The 19,178-nt window shown below is 40.0% G+C and overlaps 1 protein-coding gene and 1 long non-coding RNA gene across 3 annotated transcripts in view; both read right to left on the reverse strand.

Moving 5' to 3' along the window:
• The window catches only part of LOC131235242 (zinc finger protein BRUTUS-like), a 29,354-nt gene extending 12,116 nt beyond the window's left edge, over positions 1-17,238 (reverse strand). The window contains exons 1-2 of one of the 2 annotated variants that reach the window (XM_058232383.1): positions 16,780-17,238; positions 12,940-13,149 (exon numbers count right to left, since the gene is read on the reverse strand). In XM_058232383.1, the coding sequence (XP_058088366.1) occupies positions 12,940-13,149; positions 16,780-17,088 (519 nt within the window). In that variant the 5' untranslated portion in view covers positions 17,089-17,238. Of the gene's footprint in view, positions 1-12,939; positions 13,150-13,775; positions 13,897-16,779 lie in introns of those variants that run through there. The other variant, XM_058232384.1, reaches the window with a different exon arrangement.
• Positions 9,247-12,503, reverse strand: LOC131235243 (uncharacterized). The gene is made up of 2 exons (XR_009166018.1): positions 12,229-12,503; positions 9,247-10,139 (listed from the first exon to the last, which is right to left on the reverse strand). It is a non-coding gene; the product is annotated as an uncharacterized LOC131235243 (long non-coding RNA).
• Positions 17,239-19,178: the final 1,940 nt, after the last annotated feature.

Consider the following 19,178-nt stretch of genomic DNA (forward strand, 5'->3'; position numbering starts at 1 on the left):
TTCCTGTGACAGGTTCTTTTTTGTATCTTCTCTTTTAGCTCAATAAGAATTTAATTTCACTTGTTCAAAATCACTGACTAGATTCTCTTAATGTAATTAGATGGTTGCAGAGTCTCCACGGTCCAGCCACATGGAGATTTTATTCAAATTCCAGGAGATGGCTCATGGAGAAATCCCTCTCTTCTTGTTTGACTGATCATATTTTATTTTATTTTTTTTGAAAGATAACTTGTATTAGAAGGAGAAAAAAGGAACAGGGAAAGAGGGACTGCTGAGGTAGCAGCGCCTAGGAAGCCTCAAGAAAACCAAGATCAACATCAAGCCCATCCATATGGGTAGCCCATTCAGCAATAAAACACTTAACAAAAGAGCACACTAAATGAGGGGGTTTCGATTCGTTTCGAAAACATCGCTTGTTCCGTTCGATCCAAACAGCCCACCAAGTCGCCAAAATAGCCATGCGCCATAACCTAGTAAGAGGTTTGCGAAGTCGAACACCATGCCAAGCCTTGAGAAGCATGTCTACGTCTCTAGGGAAGCACCAATTAATTTTGAAGCAAGAAAGAATGGCTGTCCAAATGGAGTTGGCGAAGGGGGAGTGGATCAATAAGTGGTTGACGGTCTCTTTAGGAGACATACAGCAAATGCACACGTTAGGAAGGATCATTCCTTTTTTCCTCAGGTTGTCCACGGTTAGGATGCGATTCTTCCCAGCCAGCCATCCGAACACATGAATCTTTGGGGGAACGGCGTACTTCCAAATAAAATGAGGATGCTGAGCGGAGGGATCAATGGCAGAGAGCGAAAGGTCCTTGAAGAAAGATCTGACCAAAAAAGTAGACGATTTGTCTATTTTCCAGATAATACAGTCCTTGCGGTCCTGAGTGGGGGGAGCGTGCTGAATGTAATCCATTAGATCCACGAATTCCTCAATTTCCTAGTCCTCCAGATTCCTTCGGCATTGGATATTCCAAACCACTGTACCTGCTTGTATAGAATAGTTATCCGCAATGTAACTATTATTGTTGGTCGCCAGCTGAAAGATGAGGGGAAATTTGTCTTTCAGAGGAAAATTACCTAACCAGGTGTCGGTCCAAAATCTGATGCAGTCTCCCTTGCCAACTTCGAATCCAATCCTTTTGTTCACCTCACGATGCATGTGCCAGATACCTTTCCACATTGCAGAAGCCCTATATAGGGAGGACTCTCTAATCCACCATCCCCTTCTGAGCTCCCATATTTTCCTTTGATAAGTTTGTTCCATAAGCTATCGTTTTCCGTGCCAAGACGTCAGATCCATTTCCCTAAAAGAGCCTGATTCATCAGCTTTAAGTCTTTGATTCCAGCACCTCCATCTTTGATCTGTTTACAGACCTGTCTCCATTGAATGAGATTGTATTTCTTTCTATCTCCCTTGCCCTGCCAAAGAAAGTTGCGTCTGAGAGAGTCGATAACGTTGAGGACCTTAGTGGGACAGCGAAATAGGAACATGAAGTAGGAAGGTTCAATAGCGCCGCGTTTATCAAAGTCAGACGACTGCCAATGGAGAGAAATCGGCTTTTCCACCCAAACAGGTGCTTGTGGAATCTCTGAATGATCTTCTCCCACTGATGGTATTTAGGCAAACCAATACATAGAGGGAGACCAAGGAAATTAGGAAAAGATCCCGGGGAACAGCCAATGAAATCAGCAATGTCACTAATCTCCTGGCTATCCAAATTGATACCATATATTTTGGATTTAGCCATGTTCACCTTCAGCCCTGCAACCGCTTCAAAGCACCTAATAGTTGTTCAAAGATTGGCAACTGATTCTGTCTTCGCTTCCGAAAATATGAGCACATCGTCCGCAAATTGCACATGAGAAACTGGGTCGTGCATTCCTTTCATTGGGATACCACGGAGGATGCCTTCAATCTACCCCTTGTGAATCATCGCAGATAATGCCTCTCAAATAATGAGAAAGAGGAAGGGCGACAAGGGATCACCTTGCCTTAGGCCACGAGAGCTTTTAAAGAAACCCTTCGACGATCCATTCAACAAAATTGAGAAATGAGCTGAGCTAATGCATTCCCGTATCCATGTCCTCCACTTCTCCCGAAACCCCAAACGCTTCATCAAATAGAGGAGAGAGTCCCAATCTACATGATCATAAGCCTTCTCCATGTCCAGATTGCAGAAGATAAATTTGTTATTAGACCGGTAGCCTGAGTCAAGGCATTCATTTGCAATAAGGGCTCCGTCGATGATCTGTCTACCTGGAATGAAAACACATTGGTTAGGGGCGATAATTGACCCGATCACTTTCTGAAGCCCGTTAGCAAGAATTTAGCCAAGATTTTATACATGCTTCCAATAAGACTAATGGGCCTAAACTCCCTAAATTCCACGGCTCCCGCAATCTTGGGAATCAAAGCAATGAAAGTCACCCCAATGTGTTTGGATAATCTTCCTCTGTTGTGAAATTCGTTTATATAAGCCATCACATCGTCCTGAAGAAGATCCCAAAAGGATTGGAAAAAAAGGATAGGATACCCATCAGGGCCAAGGGCCTTGTCTCCACCTAAGTCCATCACGGCCTTCTTTACTTCTTCAAGGGAGAAATGCAATTCCAGGAGGGAGGCATTATCATCACTGATGCGTTGGAAACACAAATTGTCCAATCGAGGCCTGGACCAACCTTCAGATTGGAGGAGATTTTGAAAGTAGGAAATAGCTTCACCACTGATCGATTCTCTGTCTTCGATCCGATTTCCCTGAACAATAATGCTGGTGATGCGATTGACCTTGGCTTGCATGTTGGCAAGGCAGTGGAAGTATCCGGTGTTCCTATCTCCTTCCTTTATCCATTTTGCCCGAGCTTTTTGCTTCCACGAGATTTCACCTTGAAGGACTTTCGCTGAGAGGGATTGAATGAGCTGGATTCTATTTGTCGAGCTTTCTTTAGACATAGGACTGTTTTCAGCGAGAGCATCAATCTTATGAATTTCTAATAAGATGGAATCCATCTCTTGTTCCGATCTTCGGCGATCCTCCTTTGACCATTGCTTCAGCTTTTCTTTGAGCATCTTAAGCTTGGTACAAAGGACGTGGCCCGCGAATCCTTGAGGCTGGAAGACCTTCCACCAATCAGCCAACTTAGATTTGAAACCTGCATCACGAAACCAAGCAATGTCAAAACGAAAGGGCTTGGGGGCCCCAGTCTACCTTCCCAGCAGACAGGAAAATGGGTCAATGATCTGAGGTAGTCCTGGGAAGGACAGACTGAGAGGAGGTAGGCAAGAGGGTAAGCCATTCAGGGGAAACAATGAATCGATCCAATCTAGACATTATCGGATCGAGTCTTTCGTTCGTCCAAGTGAACCGAGAGCCAAGAAGAGGAAGGTCGATGAGGCAATTGCTGTCAATCAAGTTGGAGAAAGCAACCATGTGGGATTTCATTTTACTCCAAGCCGAGAAATCTGATGGTATTGAAGTCTCCAACAAAACACATTGGTCCGCAGAAACTCTGACAGACGAGGGAGATCTCGTTCCAGAAGTCGTTACGTAAATCGTTGCTGGTAGGCCCATATACTGAGCAAATGAGGAGATCAGCAGCGAGAACGATATTTCTCAAAATAACTGTGATGGAGAAGGTGCTCACAGAGGATTTCAGAAGAGTCCAGTAAGCAGATTTCCAAGCAAGAAGAATTCCTCTAGAAGTTCCCGAAGCGTCTTTTGCCACCCATTGAACGTCAGATTCCTTCCATAGCGATTTCATGAGACGATCGTCAAACTGATTTACTTTGGTTTCCTGAAAAGTAATAATGTGGGGATTGACTCTGCTACAGCTGTTCTTTATGAGTCTACGTTTTTGCTTAAACCCCACCCCCCGCACATTCCAAGAGATAATCTTCATGGGAGAACATCACTTCCCCGGTTATCCTTGGTTCCTTCATCGCCTATAAGCTGAGCTGCGGTTGATGTTGTGCTGGCTTTCCGCTTCAGGTTCCTCTGTCTTCCGGTCCGTGGGGATCGTTTGTGAGGGGTTCTGTTAGGGTCGAGCGGCCTATCGCTATTTTCGACGCACTGGAAAAGAGCGAGATAGTCTTCCGGGCAATCACCGAATGATAGGCCGAACAATCTCCCAATATGTCCCATTGCATCACGGATCCACTTCTTCCACTGAATTTTCTTGCTCAGAGAAGTCCTTTGATCTTCCTCTATCAGTCTGACGTTGGAAGCAGCACTTCTGACCTGCAGGGGTTCAGCAATGATGATCTCTATTCCTAGAGTCTTGAAATAATGAGAGGAGGTTACAGTCAGAGCCCTCGATAGACTGAGAGAGAATATCAGATTTGGGAGACGAAGAGGATGATGGGGGGTGTGAGTAGGAGGATGTTTCATCATCCCGCAGAGGGTCGTCAAAGGGGATCAGCTGCAGATGCAGGTTCATCTCTAGTTGATGATCGAAACCAGCTGATCTATTGAGGCAATGGAGGGGCATGTCGGTTTCGTCGGATGGGGCAGGGTTGAGCGAAGGAAGACAGGGGTCCCGGGAAGTAAATCGATTAGGATTGGTAGCAGGTGTATGGTTGAGATCTAGATGAATAGGGTCAGATATAGCAGCAAGGTCCAGATCTAGATTCCAGACGTGAGGCTCGTAGACTGGTTGAGGTTCCACTCCCAATGCTCGAACCGAGCCAAAGTCCAGCCCAGCGATAGACGAAGGGTTAGATCCGTAGCATAGGCCTGGATTGCAGAGTTGCAACGTATTCTCCGCACGTGTAATCTCCAGCTCTTCGCCCGCGGGACTTGTCTCATGTTCCATGGTCGCGATTGCTTCGGGAGGGTGGACGGGCGCGCCACATGGCTCACTCGAAGCGGGAGGAATGGCGGGATGTTTGTCGCGAGGTCAGAACACTGTCAATGACTTGCCACATGGCTGTCTCGAGCCGGGCGATCTGACAGACAAGGCAACTCGAATTGAATGCAGCTCGCCACATGGTGAACTCTCTGGCAGCGACGGGATTGTCATTAATGTTTTCACCTACCATGCGAGAATGTTTCGGTGTGCCGCGGGAGTATTAAAGGCCAGTATCCTCATCTTCCTTAACATGATCGCAGGTTGGAGTCAACTGATGCGGCTACACTCTGCACCGCCATAAATCCCCCCAGCGAGGGAGGGGGAAGGTGGGATCTTCCCTTTAGATCGGAAGATGAATCGATCTTTCGTCCACAAGAACAGCAATGGACTCAGGAAGGGGTAATCCCTTTCTTTTGTTTGACTGATCATATTAGGGAGCACAACTTCTTGGTGGAAAGATTTGAAAACTATGGCTTGTTATGTACTTCAACGATAACAATGTTCCGTTTGGCCAAGGTGTCCCGAATCGGATATGATACGCCCGTATCGGTAACGGATACGTAACGGCCAATGCCGTTACGCAATACAGGGCCATATCGGTGACAAGGCCCAATATTGTATACGTAACGGCCATTACGGGGTCATTATGGGCGTAACGGCTGTTACTGCCCAGTAACGGCCAGACCGTAACGGTCAAAAAACGGTAACCTCTTTTTTGGCTTTTTAAGGTCAATTTTTTCATTTTTTTTTTTCAAATTTCTTTCTTCCAAACACTTCCTCAATCAATCTTTTACTATTTTCGACCAATCTTAGCTTCATATTTCAGAGAAAAACAACTTAGATTAAAGATTTTCTTGATTCGAAGCTTCGTGGGCCATTTTCCAGAAATTTCTCAAAAATAGGTATTTATACTTTTCATTGAATGTTTTACTGTTTTAATGGTTGAATATGATGTGTTAATCATAGTAGAACATGTTAATGTGCATTTTACAGATTCTTGATGTCATTTTCTATTTTTTTCTATTTACGCATTATTTTTGGCCTTTTTTTGAAAATTCAAAAAATCATTTTTTTATTGAATGTTTTGCTGTTTTAATGATAGAATATGATGTGTTAATCATAGTAGAACATGTTAATGTGTATTTTACAGATTCTTGATGTCATTTTCTATTTGTTATTTTTTTCTATTTACGCACTATTTTCGACTTTTTTTTTTTTTTTGAGAATTCGAAAAATCATTTTTTTATTGAATGTTTTGCTGTTTTAATGATAGAATATGATGTGTTAATCATAGTAGAACATGTTAATGTGCATTTTATAGATTCTTGACGTCATTTTTTTTTATTTTTATTTTTTCTATTTACGCACTATTTTCGGCCCTTTTTTTGAAAATTCGAAAAATCATTTTTTATTGAATGTTTTGTTGTTTTAATGATAGAATATGATATGCTAATCATAGTAGAACATGTTAATGTACATTTTACAGAATCTTGATGTCATTTTCTTTTCTTTTTTTTTATTTTTTTCTATTTACGCACTATTTTCAGTCCTTTTTTTTGAAAATTCGAAAAATTATTTTTTATTGAATGTTTTGTTGTTTTAATGATAGAATATGATGTGTTAATCATAGTGGAACATGTTAATATGCATTTTACAGATTCTTGATGTTATTTTTTTTCATTTACACACTATTTTCGACCTTTTTTTTTAAAATCGAAAAATCATTTTTTATTGAATGTTTTGATGTTTTAATGATAGAATATGATGTGTTAATCATAGTAGAACATGTTAATGTGCATTTTACAGATTCTTGATGTCATTTTCAATTTTTTTATTTTTTCCTATTTATGCACTATTTTCGGTGCTTTTTTTGAAAATTCAAAAAATCATTTTTTATTGAATGTTTTGTTGTTTAAATGATAGAATCTGATGTGTTAGTCATAGTAGAACATGTTAATATGCATTTTACAGATTCTTGATGTCATTTTCTATTTATTTTTATTTTTTCCTATTTATGCACTATTTTCAGCGCTTTTTTTGAAAATTCAAAAAATCATTTTTTATTGAACGTTTTGTTGTTTAAATAATAGAATCTGATGTGTTAGTCATAGTAGAACATGTTAATGTGCATTTTACAGATTCTTGATGTCATTTTCTATTTATTTTTATTTTTTTCTATTTACACACTATCTTCGGCCATTTTTTTGAAAATTTGAAAAATCATTTTTTATTGAATGTTTTGTTGTTTTAATGGTAGAATATGATGTGTTAATTATAGTACAACATGTTAATGTGCATTTTACAGATTGTTGTTTTCATTTTATATATATTTTTTAATTTTTTTCTATTTTCGAATTAGTGACTTTATATTTTTATTTTCTTATATTGGACAGGTTTTAGAGCTTCTTAAGGTTTAGAACATAAAATCATCTTTATTGATTAGATTATGAAACTGTATATACATCGATAGAATCAAGTTGCGGGATGTATTACAGTACCGAAAAAGATAATGATTTTAATGCAAGCTAGTCTGGATGAGTCGAAGGATAAACGTGCTGTTGTACAAAAGAAGAAAGATGATATTTTGGATGCAGCTTGACAGGAGGTGTTTGGTCCTGAATATATGGGTGTTTGTGATGAAGATATTATTAATTCTAACGAAGATTCAAATCGGGAATTAACTATAGCTACGAGAGAGAGCTTGCCTGTAGCTCATGAAGAGGAAGAACGTCGCTGCATGAGAGCGGGGGGCAGTGGGGCTGGGAGTGCAACTGTTTCTATAGGGGGGTTAGATTTGGTTGGTTAAGACGTGTGTTTGGGAGCGGACAACAGACATCTTCGCATGATGCCCCTATACGTTTGGATGAAGAAGTAAATGAGCCTAGCAGACCCTCTATTGATCCAATCCTGTTTAGGAAAGAATCAACTAAACAAAAGAAGATAAAAGAAATGTGGAGTAGAACTTCCATTGAGAAGCTAGTTAGAGCAGCAGCAAAGTTATTTATACATGCCAACTTACTTCCTAATGCGGCCAATTCTCCATATTGGCAGGTGGTAATTGATGCAGCAACAGAAGCAGGTGAAGGAATAAAAGCTCCCACGACTAAGGAGATTAGGGGGAAATGGACAGATGCAGAGAATGCAAATGTGAAAGCATACGTGGCTACCTTTAAACCTTTATGGCAAGCCAGAGGATGCACGATCATATGTGATGGTTGAATTGGCCTAACCAGACGTAGCATGATCAACTTCATGGCGTACTGCCACTTATGAACTATATACCACAAGTCAATTAATGCCTCAGAGGTAACAAAAAATTCTACTTCTATTACTAGACTAATGGATAAAGTTGTGGAAGAGATTGAAGAGGAAAATGTAGTGCAAATTGTGACAGATAATGAAGCATCATATAAGCTTGCAGGACATGTTGATGAATAAGAGAAAACATCTTTTTTGGTCACCATGTGCTGCCCATTGTATTGATCTTATATTGGAAGATATTGAGAAGAAGAAAAATGTTAAGGAAACGGTCAAAAGGGCAAGAGAAGTGACGACGTTTATTTACAACCATAATCAAGTAGTCGCAATAATGAGAAAGTTCATGAAAGGACGAGAGTCGTTGAGGCCTGCGGCGACTAGATTCGCAGCAAACTTTATAGCATTAGGAGTTTATTCCAGCATAGGGGAGAGTTAAGTGAGACGTTCGCTTCCCGAGAATGGCTCAACACAAAACATGGGCAGAAGACATCAAGGACACCGGTTGAAGTTGCGAACACCATATGGGACAACAAATATTGGAAGAGGGTGAAGTTAACCCTAAAGGTGATGGAGCCACCGATGAAGCACCTACCATGGGCTTCCTATACGATGCCATGGATAAGGCAAAGTTGGCAATTCAACGTAAATGTAGAAGCTGGGAGTCTTATTCAGGGTGTGCCGAATCGGTTACGTATCGGCCGTATCGGCCGATACGTAACGGTAACGGTACGAACCGTTACCCGTTTCGGGGCCGTATCGGCCGATACGATTTTTTGTACCCGTATCGGCCGATACGGGCCCGTTACGTGGTGTAACGGCCATAACGGTAACTTTTTTTTTTTTCATTTTTAGCTCATTTTTTGCTGTTTTTTTGAAACCTCTTGCTTCCAAACTGTTTTTCACTCCTTCTACTACTAATTTCGACCAACCTTAGCTAGGTATTTGTGATAAAAACACATTATATCACAGATTTTTTTGAATCAAAGCTCGGTGGGCCATTTTTTAGAAATTCGTCAAAAATAGGTATTTATACTTTTTTTAATATGTTTTTCTGTTTTAATCATGTCATATGATGTGTTAATCATAGTAGAACATGTTAATGTACATTTTACAGATTTGGGGTGCCATTTAATAATTTTTTAATATTTTTTTCTATTTACGCATGAATTTTGGCCCCTTTTTTTAAAATTCGAAAAATCAAATTTTAATGGTTGTTTTGTTGTTTTAATCATGCCATTTGATGTGTTAATCATAGTAGAACATGTTAATGTGCATTTTACAGATTTGAGGTGCCATTTTATATTTTTTTAATATTTTTTTCTATTTACGCATTTATTTTGGCCCTTTTTTTGAAAATTCGAAAAATCATTTTTTAATGATTCTTTTGCTGTTTTAATGACTTCATATGATGTGTTAATCATAGTAGAACATGTTAATGTGCATTTTACAGATTTGGGGTGCCATTTTATATATTTTTTATATTTTTTTCTATTTACGCATTTATTTTGGCCCTTTTTTTGAAAATTCGAAAAATCATTTTTTAATGATTCTTTTGCTGTTTTAATGATGCCATATGATGTGTTAATCATAGTAGAACATGTTAATATGCATTTTACAGATTTGGGGTGCCATTTTATATTTTTTTTATATTTTTTTCTATTTACGCATTTATTTCGGCCCTTTTTTTGAAAATTCGAAAAATCATTTTTTAATGATTCTTTTGCTGTTTTAATGATGTCATATGATGTGTTAATCATAGTAGAACATGTTAATGTGCAATTTACATATTTGGGGTGCCATTTTATATTTTTTTATATTTTTTTCTATTTACGCATTTATTTCGGCCCTTTTTCTGAAAATTCAAAAAATCATTTTTTAATGATTCTTTTGCTGTTTTAATGATGTCATATGATGTGTTAATCATAGTAGAACATGTTAATGTGCATTTTACATATTTGGGGTGCCATTTTATATATTTTTTTATATTTTTGTCTATTTACGCATGAATTTTGGCCCTAAAAAATAATTGCAAACACCTAAATGTAAGATATTTTCATATTACATTCATTCTAATATATCTATCATTGATAGTAGATAGTTAGAAAATTAAATATATGAATTTTGTAGTCAAATTCAGGTTATCTGGTTCATAAATTCATCAGATAGTCCGATACAACTTCTCACCAAAGAGTGGACCGTTACACCACCATAAACATGTTCCAATTTATAAATGAATGCATATTTGGAATGCTTAGAATATTCCGGATTTAATCCATATTTTTTCATATTTTTTTGACAAAAAAAAATTTTGCACCGTTACGGGCCGTTACGCCCCCGTATCACCGTTACGCTCCCGTATCCGTATCGGTTTTGGAGGTCACCGTTACGCCAACCGATACCGATACGGGACACGGAGGATGATCGACAGGAGATGGACAAGACAACTCCATCATGATCTCCATGCAGCAAACTACTACCTAAATCCTAGGTACAGATATGCCCAATCATTTGTTGCGGATGATGAAGTTCGTGTCGGGCTAAAGAATGTGATAAAGAGATTAAAGCCTGACTTAGATATGCAAATAAAGGCGTTGAATGAATTAGATACATTTGGAAACCGCCTAGGTAGCTTTGGAGATGCTCTTACACAGCATGCAATATCTAGGTTGTAACCAGCCGAATGACGGATTAATTTCGGAGAAAGTACGAAGGCTCTCCAAAAAATTGCAGTAAAAGTTTCGAGCCATACAACATCTTCCTTTAACTGCGAAAGGAATTGGAGTTATTTTGCGCTTATTCATTCAAAGAATAGGAATCGATTGCAGACTAGAACATTAGATAGACTTGTCTTCATGCACTACAATATAAAACTAAAAATGCGACGACATCATAAGAGCATTACAGCCACCGATGACGCAGACTACTGTCCAATAAACGTAGACAATATTTATGATGAGGATGACTCGCTTCTACCTTGGTTGGAAACAAGGGAAAAACAAATTGAAAATGATAGTAAAGAATTGAAAATTGATGACTTAAAAATACGCAGAGCGCAACAAGAGAGTCGTGCAGATATGTTGGACCCAGTAAGAGGGGCAGCGTTTATGCCAAGTACGGGTACGGCTCAAGATCAACAAAAGAGTACGAGCAACGGTAGCGTGACCATGTCAGATGATGGTGATGATGACCCCCTACCCCTGGCGCTGACACTTCTGATGTTGCTCAACACCCTATACAGCCATCTACAGATCGCAATGCTGATAAACATCAACGAGGTAGTACACGAGGTCGGACTTATGAGTGTACCGAGTCATGATACAACCAGCAGGAGGGTGCGTCTAGTGGTGCACCGGGTCTGGGAGGTCCGGAACATCAGCAGGCTCATGGTCATGGTTATTATGATGGATATTCTTATGGTCAATTGGATTATGATTATGGTGGTTATACTGAGCCTGTTCCATCACATTCGTGTTGGAGTAGTCCTCCCGATCAATATCCATATGATTATAGATATCTAGATCCAAATCTAAGTTACTCATCACAGCAGACGTACTCTCAATCTCAAGATTCTCAACAACCTAAGTAAGGGCACCAGTATGGCTATTCGACAGGCACCGGTGGATATCCTTACTCGGGGTCGGAATCGTTGCCTAGTCAGGATCAGTCATCCTCTGGTTTCGTTGATCTAGTATTTCCTTCTGACACTGGATATTATGAATATGCAGCACCTACACCTATTGGACAGCCTCAGCCTGATGATGACGATGACAATGACGATGATGTGGAAGTCGAGCAACCGCGAAAAAGCATATTTTCATTTTGGTGGTAACTTGTGATTGTAAGTATACATTTGTATTAAGGTAAGTATTTGCAGCAGACAGCTTACAGCAGTATTATTGCAAGAAGCCAAGCACACACTTGACACTGCCGAATTTGTATTTAAAATAGCTCCCCTGACAACCAATCGAGTAATCCTTAATCAAGTTGCAGGGGAGTATATCAAACACTACTTTTTTTTTTCTTTTTTTTTAATATTCTTGACTTGAGGATGACAGGTCAGAGACAGGAATCACAGTCACATCCACAGGTATGTTCGAGAAATTCCTCGAAAATAATTGCAAACACCTAATGTAAGATATTTTCATATTACATTCATTCTAATATATCTATCATTGATAGTAGATAGTTAGAAATTTAAATATATGAATTTTGTAGTCAAATTCAGGTTATCTAGTTCGTAAATTCATCAAACAGTCCGATACAACTTCTCACTAAAGAGTGGACCGTTACACAACCATAAACATGTTTTAATTAATAAATGAATGCATATTTGGAATGCTTAGAATATTCCGGATTTAATCCATATTTTTTCATATTTGTTTGGCAAAAAAAAAAGTTTGCGTCGTTACGCCCTCGTATCCGTATTGGTATCGGAGGGCACCGTTACGCCAACCGATACCAATACAGGATACCATGCGTTTGGCTTCAAACCCTCTGGCCTCTGGGTCTCATTGCATCTTAGTTTATTTTCTTAAATTGTGCTTCATTGTCACCTGTTGAAAGAAAAATTGAAGTAGCACTGTAATAAATTATGAAAACAAACATAGATCAGAACAAAAAATGTTTTAGTCATCATTTTCATATATAAATTTCTCATTTGAGATGCAAGCAAAGCTTATTAGCACCTACAAACATGACAAACCCAAGTTTCCTATTTCTTAAAAGGAAACTTTCAGTTTCACCATCGAAAATATAAAGGTCAGTCTACTAGTTATTCAAATATATTGAGAAACCTTTCAACTATCAGTGCAACTAAGAAGAAAAGTCAATATATACCTGCTCCTCTTCCTTGGACATGTGCTGGCTAACTGATGTTTGAATGGCTCCTGTACAAGACGCTAGCTCTCTCCGAAAGCTGTCATCATTTTGCACGTTTGAATTGAGCAATTCAAACAGCTGATCAAAAAGCTCACTTTCCCCCTTGTGCTCAAGTGAATATGTCCGTGCTACATTCTTCACGCGTATATCAAGAGCTGGAAAGATAACCTGCAGTTTCAAAACAAGGCATACGATCATTTTTCCTCTTCTTTTATTTTGTCAAGTAACCAATTTTATTCAAAAAGAGGAGAAACAGCCATCCATAAAGCAGTGGATGGTGTCTCCGATTATAAGGGATGGCTGAGAAACTCCATCTTTGGCTAAAAGGATCTGCCAAGGAATTAGTTTCCCTAGATAAAATCGTAAAAGAAGTGGGTCAACTTGCCACCTTCATCATGGTTCCATCATCTGTGAAACCTGATCCCATTGGGTGCAACATGAGCCCAATGCCCAAGACGACTTCCAGATAATAATTCTTATGATTTTGGTGTTCACTAAAAGTCTGTGATAGGTAATTTCCTTTTTCTTTAATAGATATCTACATTTCAAGGATTAGGACTTAGATAAATCAAGAAACAGCTAACTATTCAAAACATGGGCCTTCCTTGTAGTTTTTCACTTCTATTTATAAAAGTTGAAGAATGCTGATATTATATATAGCCAGCCAGGTATGACAACACAGAGTTCTGACTCTCAACGTCCATTAGAAATAACAATCTCGTTTTTTTTTAACAGTAACATAATTTATTAGGAAGAGAGGAAGAAATACAATAAAGCGAGGAGAAAGGACAAACCTAAAACAAGTGGCCCCCACATTGCTCCCTCTTTCAAGATTCACGAGGGAATTGGGAATCCTATTCGCTTTCCTCAAAACATTTGACACCATCCCCTCTCTTCTGCGAGCCCATATACTACCTCTTTTGTTTTGTTTCAATAAATTAATCAAGTTGCAATTCAAAAAAAAAAAAAAGCCCCAGAACAGCTCAAGCTCAAGTTGATTGCATGACACAACACCCTTGCAACTTCAGGTGGGGTTGTAGTCATGCACAAATGCCGTCTAGCTTCTAGAAGAGCAGACTTCAAGGAATACGTTGCACAAAAACCATGTTGTTCAAAAGGATTGGCGATAGCATCTAGAACTACCAAAAAATAAAAACATTTATTCAACAAAACAGAACAGCGTTGGTGAATATTAACCTGTAGCATAGACAAATAATCTTTCACACAATTTACCTTTCTAAAAAAAATTTTATTTCACACAGTTTCTTCAGTAGACTTGTAGCTTAAATGAATAACCACCTATATCACATTTTGTACGACAATGGGATCAAGCATGCATACGATACCTCAGTCTTGTCAAAGGGGTACCAATCTGCCATTGGTATGTCCAACTATACATATAACTCATAGTTACTGTATACCTATTTTTGGCAAAAAATTACTCAAGTGGAAAATAAGCACCACAAGAAACTAGACACATAATACCCACACGAGAACATGCAATTGTTGACAAAAGAGAATGCAGCTATGGCACAGGAAAACGGCACCAAACTGCATTAAGCATCCCAACAATATGCCATCTTTAGGCAATAGCAATCCATGAAGGTGGTACTTTCACGAAGTCAGGGAAATTTTCTATCAAATTGTTCTCTATCTCCTTAAAAGGAATTGAACATTGTGCATCAAGGGCCAAGACAAGTGCTTTTACAGTTCTACGGAGTTGGAAAATGGGTTATTACCACCATTTGCATCTTATGCCTTTGGAATGCAGAATCAGTTGAGCACTTGTTTATGCATTGCCAGTTTTCGATGAATCTCTTGCGGAAGTTTTTTTATCTCTTCAGACTACTCTAGTGTGGCTGATATTAGAATATATACAAGATTTCTTTGAACCATGAAATGGGGGGTGCAGTGGAAAGAGAAGGATATCCTTGTGGAATTAGCACTGTTAGCAGGGCTTGGCCAATTTGGCAGGAGCTCAATAACAGAAACTTCCACAATATTTCTTTTTTTGAAAGGTAACTTCCAATATTTCTAAGCATGCAAACAAGGTCTTCCTCCATGCTCATAGGAAAGTTGAATTGATAGAGCGCTTGTTTATCCATTGCCAGTTTTTGATGTCTCTGGTGGAGGTTCTTTTAAACTCTTCAGTATGCTCTAGCATGGTTGATGCTAGACTCGTTACCATGGATTCTTTGAAGCATGGAATGGGGGATGCAAGGGTAAGAGAAGGAGATCCCTGTAGCATTACCACTGCTAGCATTCCTTTTAGGGCTAGGAGCTCAACAATAGAACCTTATATAACATTTCTAATCAAGCAAAAAAGGTCTTCCTCCATGATCATAGGAAAGTTGAATTTGTGTTGAAGGGTTGACGACTATGGTTGCTGTAATCCAGTATTTACTGAGGATATATGGGGTTCTAGTGAGTGAATGTTAGGGCTGATGACTCTCGTTGTCTACTTTGTTGTCACTCAATTGTCAGGGTGTTGTTTCTCCGCTTTAGTAAAAACTGTTTTTTTTTATAAAGGATTTTAGTAAAAGTGCATTATTTCTCAAAAACAAACAGAGATATTTTTCAATAGACAGAAATTAAAGCACAAAACCCAACATGATAGGGATATAGCACCAACTACGAGTAACATGGCATCATATATAAATACAAACAGCTATCAAAACACACTTGACAAAATGAGAGAGAGAGAGAGAGAGAGAAGAAAGATTGGTCAAAATGAAGCAACTATGCAACATAGATGGCCGCAAGATGAGACAGCAATCAAATATGCTATCATATCACAAACACTCTTTACGCACGGTTCTACAACTTAGCCTTTTCCACTACCATATTTATACCATTTAATATAGTTCGATCGAAAGATTGTAGTGGAAAATCAAGAAGCAGTAAACAAAAAGCAAAAGCATGCGCATAGAAGCACAGATTGATGTTGGTCAATACAGTGTGTGACTACGTGCACAGGAAAAGATCATTGGAGAGTTTTCACCATGCATAACCAAAAGTACAGTAGAAACCCATCTCAAATCAGGGTTCCCTCTCCAAAAAAATCAAGGTTTTATATCCGCTTAACCTAATCCTAATCAGAAAGGGTTACCGTATTTTCTATATCAAAAATACCCATAGAAGAGTTGTTGCGGGCCCACGGCAGGTATGGAGTACAAAACACCCTGCAAGCATTTCATGCGTAACAAGGATCCTTCATTTTTCAAAGTAAAGGGATAAGAAATGATTGTGTTCGTTGACTCTATTTTTTTTCCTCATCTTGTATCATTTGTACTTAAATCGTTTCTATGAATATGTTTTAAGAGGAATGCTAATATGCAGATCACAGAAACTCTATACAGTTCCCTCACTGTATGCATGGCCAACACATCTGGCGATCAGGACCATTGTTCTGGCTACCACATCCCCGAGTCCGACACGCACACAAGCTCCCATGTGGATGGTCCATTTCCTCTTTTGCTTAAGAACAGAAATAAAGCAAAAAAAAATAAATAAATAAGATCCTTATGATTCCTATGCATTTAATTCAGCTACCAACACAACAAAGCCAAATCCTGAAAACGCAAGAATGACATTTCAAGATAAGTAGAGCATCAAATCGCATAAAAAACATTTCAAGATAAGTAGCACATGGAAGCGCAGATGAAGAAAATCGAAGACAGCGAAATCCTAAATCGTTTCACATAAGCACTGGAAAATTCAGCTGAATCAGGCAACCACAACTGCTAGTAGAAATCAAGATCAGGAGCTAGGGATCGAAGAGGGAAGATGATCGGATACCTCGTCCTCGGCATTGCAGTGGTGCTTGTAGATCAAACGAAGGAAATGGTAGCGGTCGAACAACGGACGGATGTCGCCGTTGGAGCAGTCGGTGGCGAACGCAAGGGCGGCCCGGTGGAGGCGTTCGAGCTCAGACCGGATGGCCTTGTGAAAGAAAAGGAAGATGAGGATTGGGGATTTTAAGGCGGAGTTCTTCAAGCAGAGCTTCTGAGATGGAGAAGAAGATGAGGAATCGACGGAATTTACAGGGCCTGCCATTAGGGAGAGAGCTCCGTCCCTGTGCTGAAGGCCCGTCAATGGCGTCGCCATTTTCCACGGGAAATGATCGGCGAGGAATTGCCGGGCGGGCGATTCGAGCCCTAGGAATTGCAGAAAATCTGCCTCTCTGTCTCTCTTACTCGTTCGTCTTTATTCAACGAGAGGGAGCGGGGCCGAATACACGAGAGTTTTTACTGTGGGTCAGGAAAGGAGGGATTGTTTATAGATGTCGACACGTGGCAGTAATCTGCCAAGCTGGACAATGGATTACACGTCAACAAGGATTATCAATTACAGAAGAACACGTGGAGACGCGCACGTTAGAAGAGGGCGTGTTGTGTGTTCTTATCCTCCACCGCTGTCTTGTCCCGTCCCCGTAAGCTCCCACTGCTTCAATGGCCACTCTCGCAAGCGGATAGACGACTGCCTGCGCTTCACCATTATTTTCCGAGGGTGGATTCGCGCGAGGAAAGATTTAAGTGGCGACTCGCAAGACCCGTGCCAACATGAGGTTACTGTTTGAGATCCGACCCAGTCATCAACTGTGCCCCGCTGTTATCATGCTTTTGCACACTCCTTATTATGCTTTCACACCACTTTCGGGGTTTCCAACTCATTTTTCGGGCAACACGTGTGGGAGAAAATTCAAAGGCTAGAAAAAATACGAGGGACGTATGTATTTAGTACGCACGTCTGGAGCACCGGATGAGTGAACGGAACCAACCTTTGGCAACAACATGATCCTGTTGGGAGCCGAAAATTGTACAATCTCTCGCGTTCAGAATCCTCCGTAACACCTGATTCACGAAGGCCGAGTAACCGGGAGCGCCCGGTCGGTGAATCTCTTAATGTGGGACCGACCTTGACGTATGTTCCATACATCCACGCCGTCCATCAGTTTTAACATATCATTTTATGTAAATAAACTAAAAATGAAACATATCCAAATCTCATCTGGACCACACGACAGGAAGCAGTGGTGATTGACCTTTAAAAACTTACCGTGGATCATAAAAGTTTTGGATCAAGCTGAAATTTGTACGGTCACTTCATCCCGGTCTTTGGGACTTTATCAACAGGCTGGATGAAAATTAAACTTTCTGGTGGCCCCCAAGAAGTTTTTAATGGTGGGTATTCAATCACCACTGTTTCCTGTGGTGTGGTCGACCTGAGATTTGGATCTAATTCATTTTTTGGTATCATGCCCTAAAACGAGCTGTCAAAACGGATGGACGGCAGAGATGTAAGGTAAATAATCAAAGTGGGCCCCACAGTCAAGGATCCACCGAATCCGCGTCACACTCAGGATCTGCGTGGCCCACCATGTTGTTTTAGTGCAATCCACGCCGTACATCAGGTGATTAGCATTAGTTTTCACGGTACATTCAAAACATCAGCCAGATTCAAAATTCGTAACTAAGACCTCCAAATTTACGTAGTGTGCACATCCAGGCTTTGGATCATCTGTTTCGTTATATACACTCATCGTAATGAAGGACGCCAGATTAACGGTCGGATGGAATATAGACAATGAGGTAGGCCCCACAGCCAACGTATGGGCGTCTCCATTACCACTGTTTCCTGTGGTGTGGCTTATCTAAGTTGCGGATCAGATGAAATTTGGTTCAAATGGCTAAAAATAGTGAAACCTGATAGACAGAACTAATGTCACACGAACAGCATGTGGGGGCCACGGTGCTCAGGTGCTGCACGCACTCCGTCCAACAGGGGTTGGGGAGTGTACCGGTTTCCCGCGCAGTCCCTCCTATCCTCAGCCCGTTTCTCTATCCCAAATGGCAGTGTCTCTTCCACTGCCACGTGGCAGCATGTGTGGCAATAAGACCATCCAGATAGTGGGCCATTTTAGACGGCCTACGTCATCATTTAAGCGATCAAATGGCATCAACAAACCTGATTTGCTCCATTGAATTTGGAATTCTGGCAGTGTAAATTTAACGGTCTGATCCGTCCACAACCCTTTCAAGCATGCACGGTTTAGATTCTCGTATCTTAATGCCACGTGCATATCTGAAATTGCATGGCAGTCAAGCATAACAAGAGTAGTGAGAGAACTCTTTGGAATTGAACTATATCTCATGTGTAAGTTTTTCTAGTTTAACAAGCTTGGTTGGCTTTTTTTA

Source organism: Magnolia sinica, chromosome 19 (assembly GCF_029962835.1).
Source record: "Magnolia sinica isolate HGM2019 chromosome 19, MsV1, whole genome shotgun sequence".
Classification (NCBI taxonomy): Eukaryota; Viridiplantae; Streptophyta; class Magnoliopsida; order Magnoliales; family Magnoliaceae; genus Magnolia; species Magnolia sinica.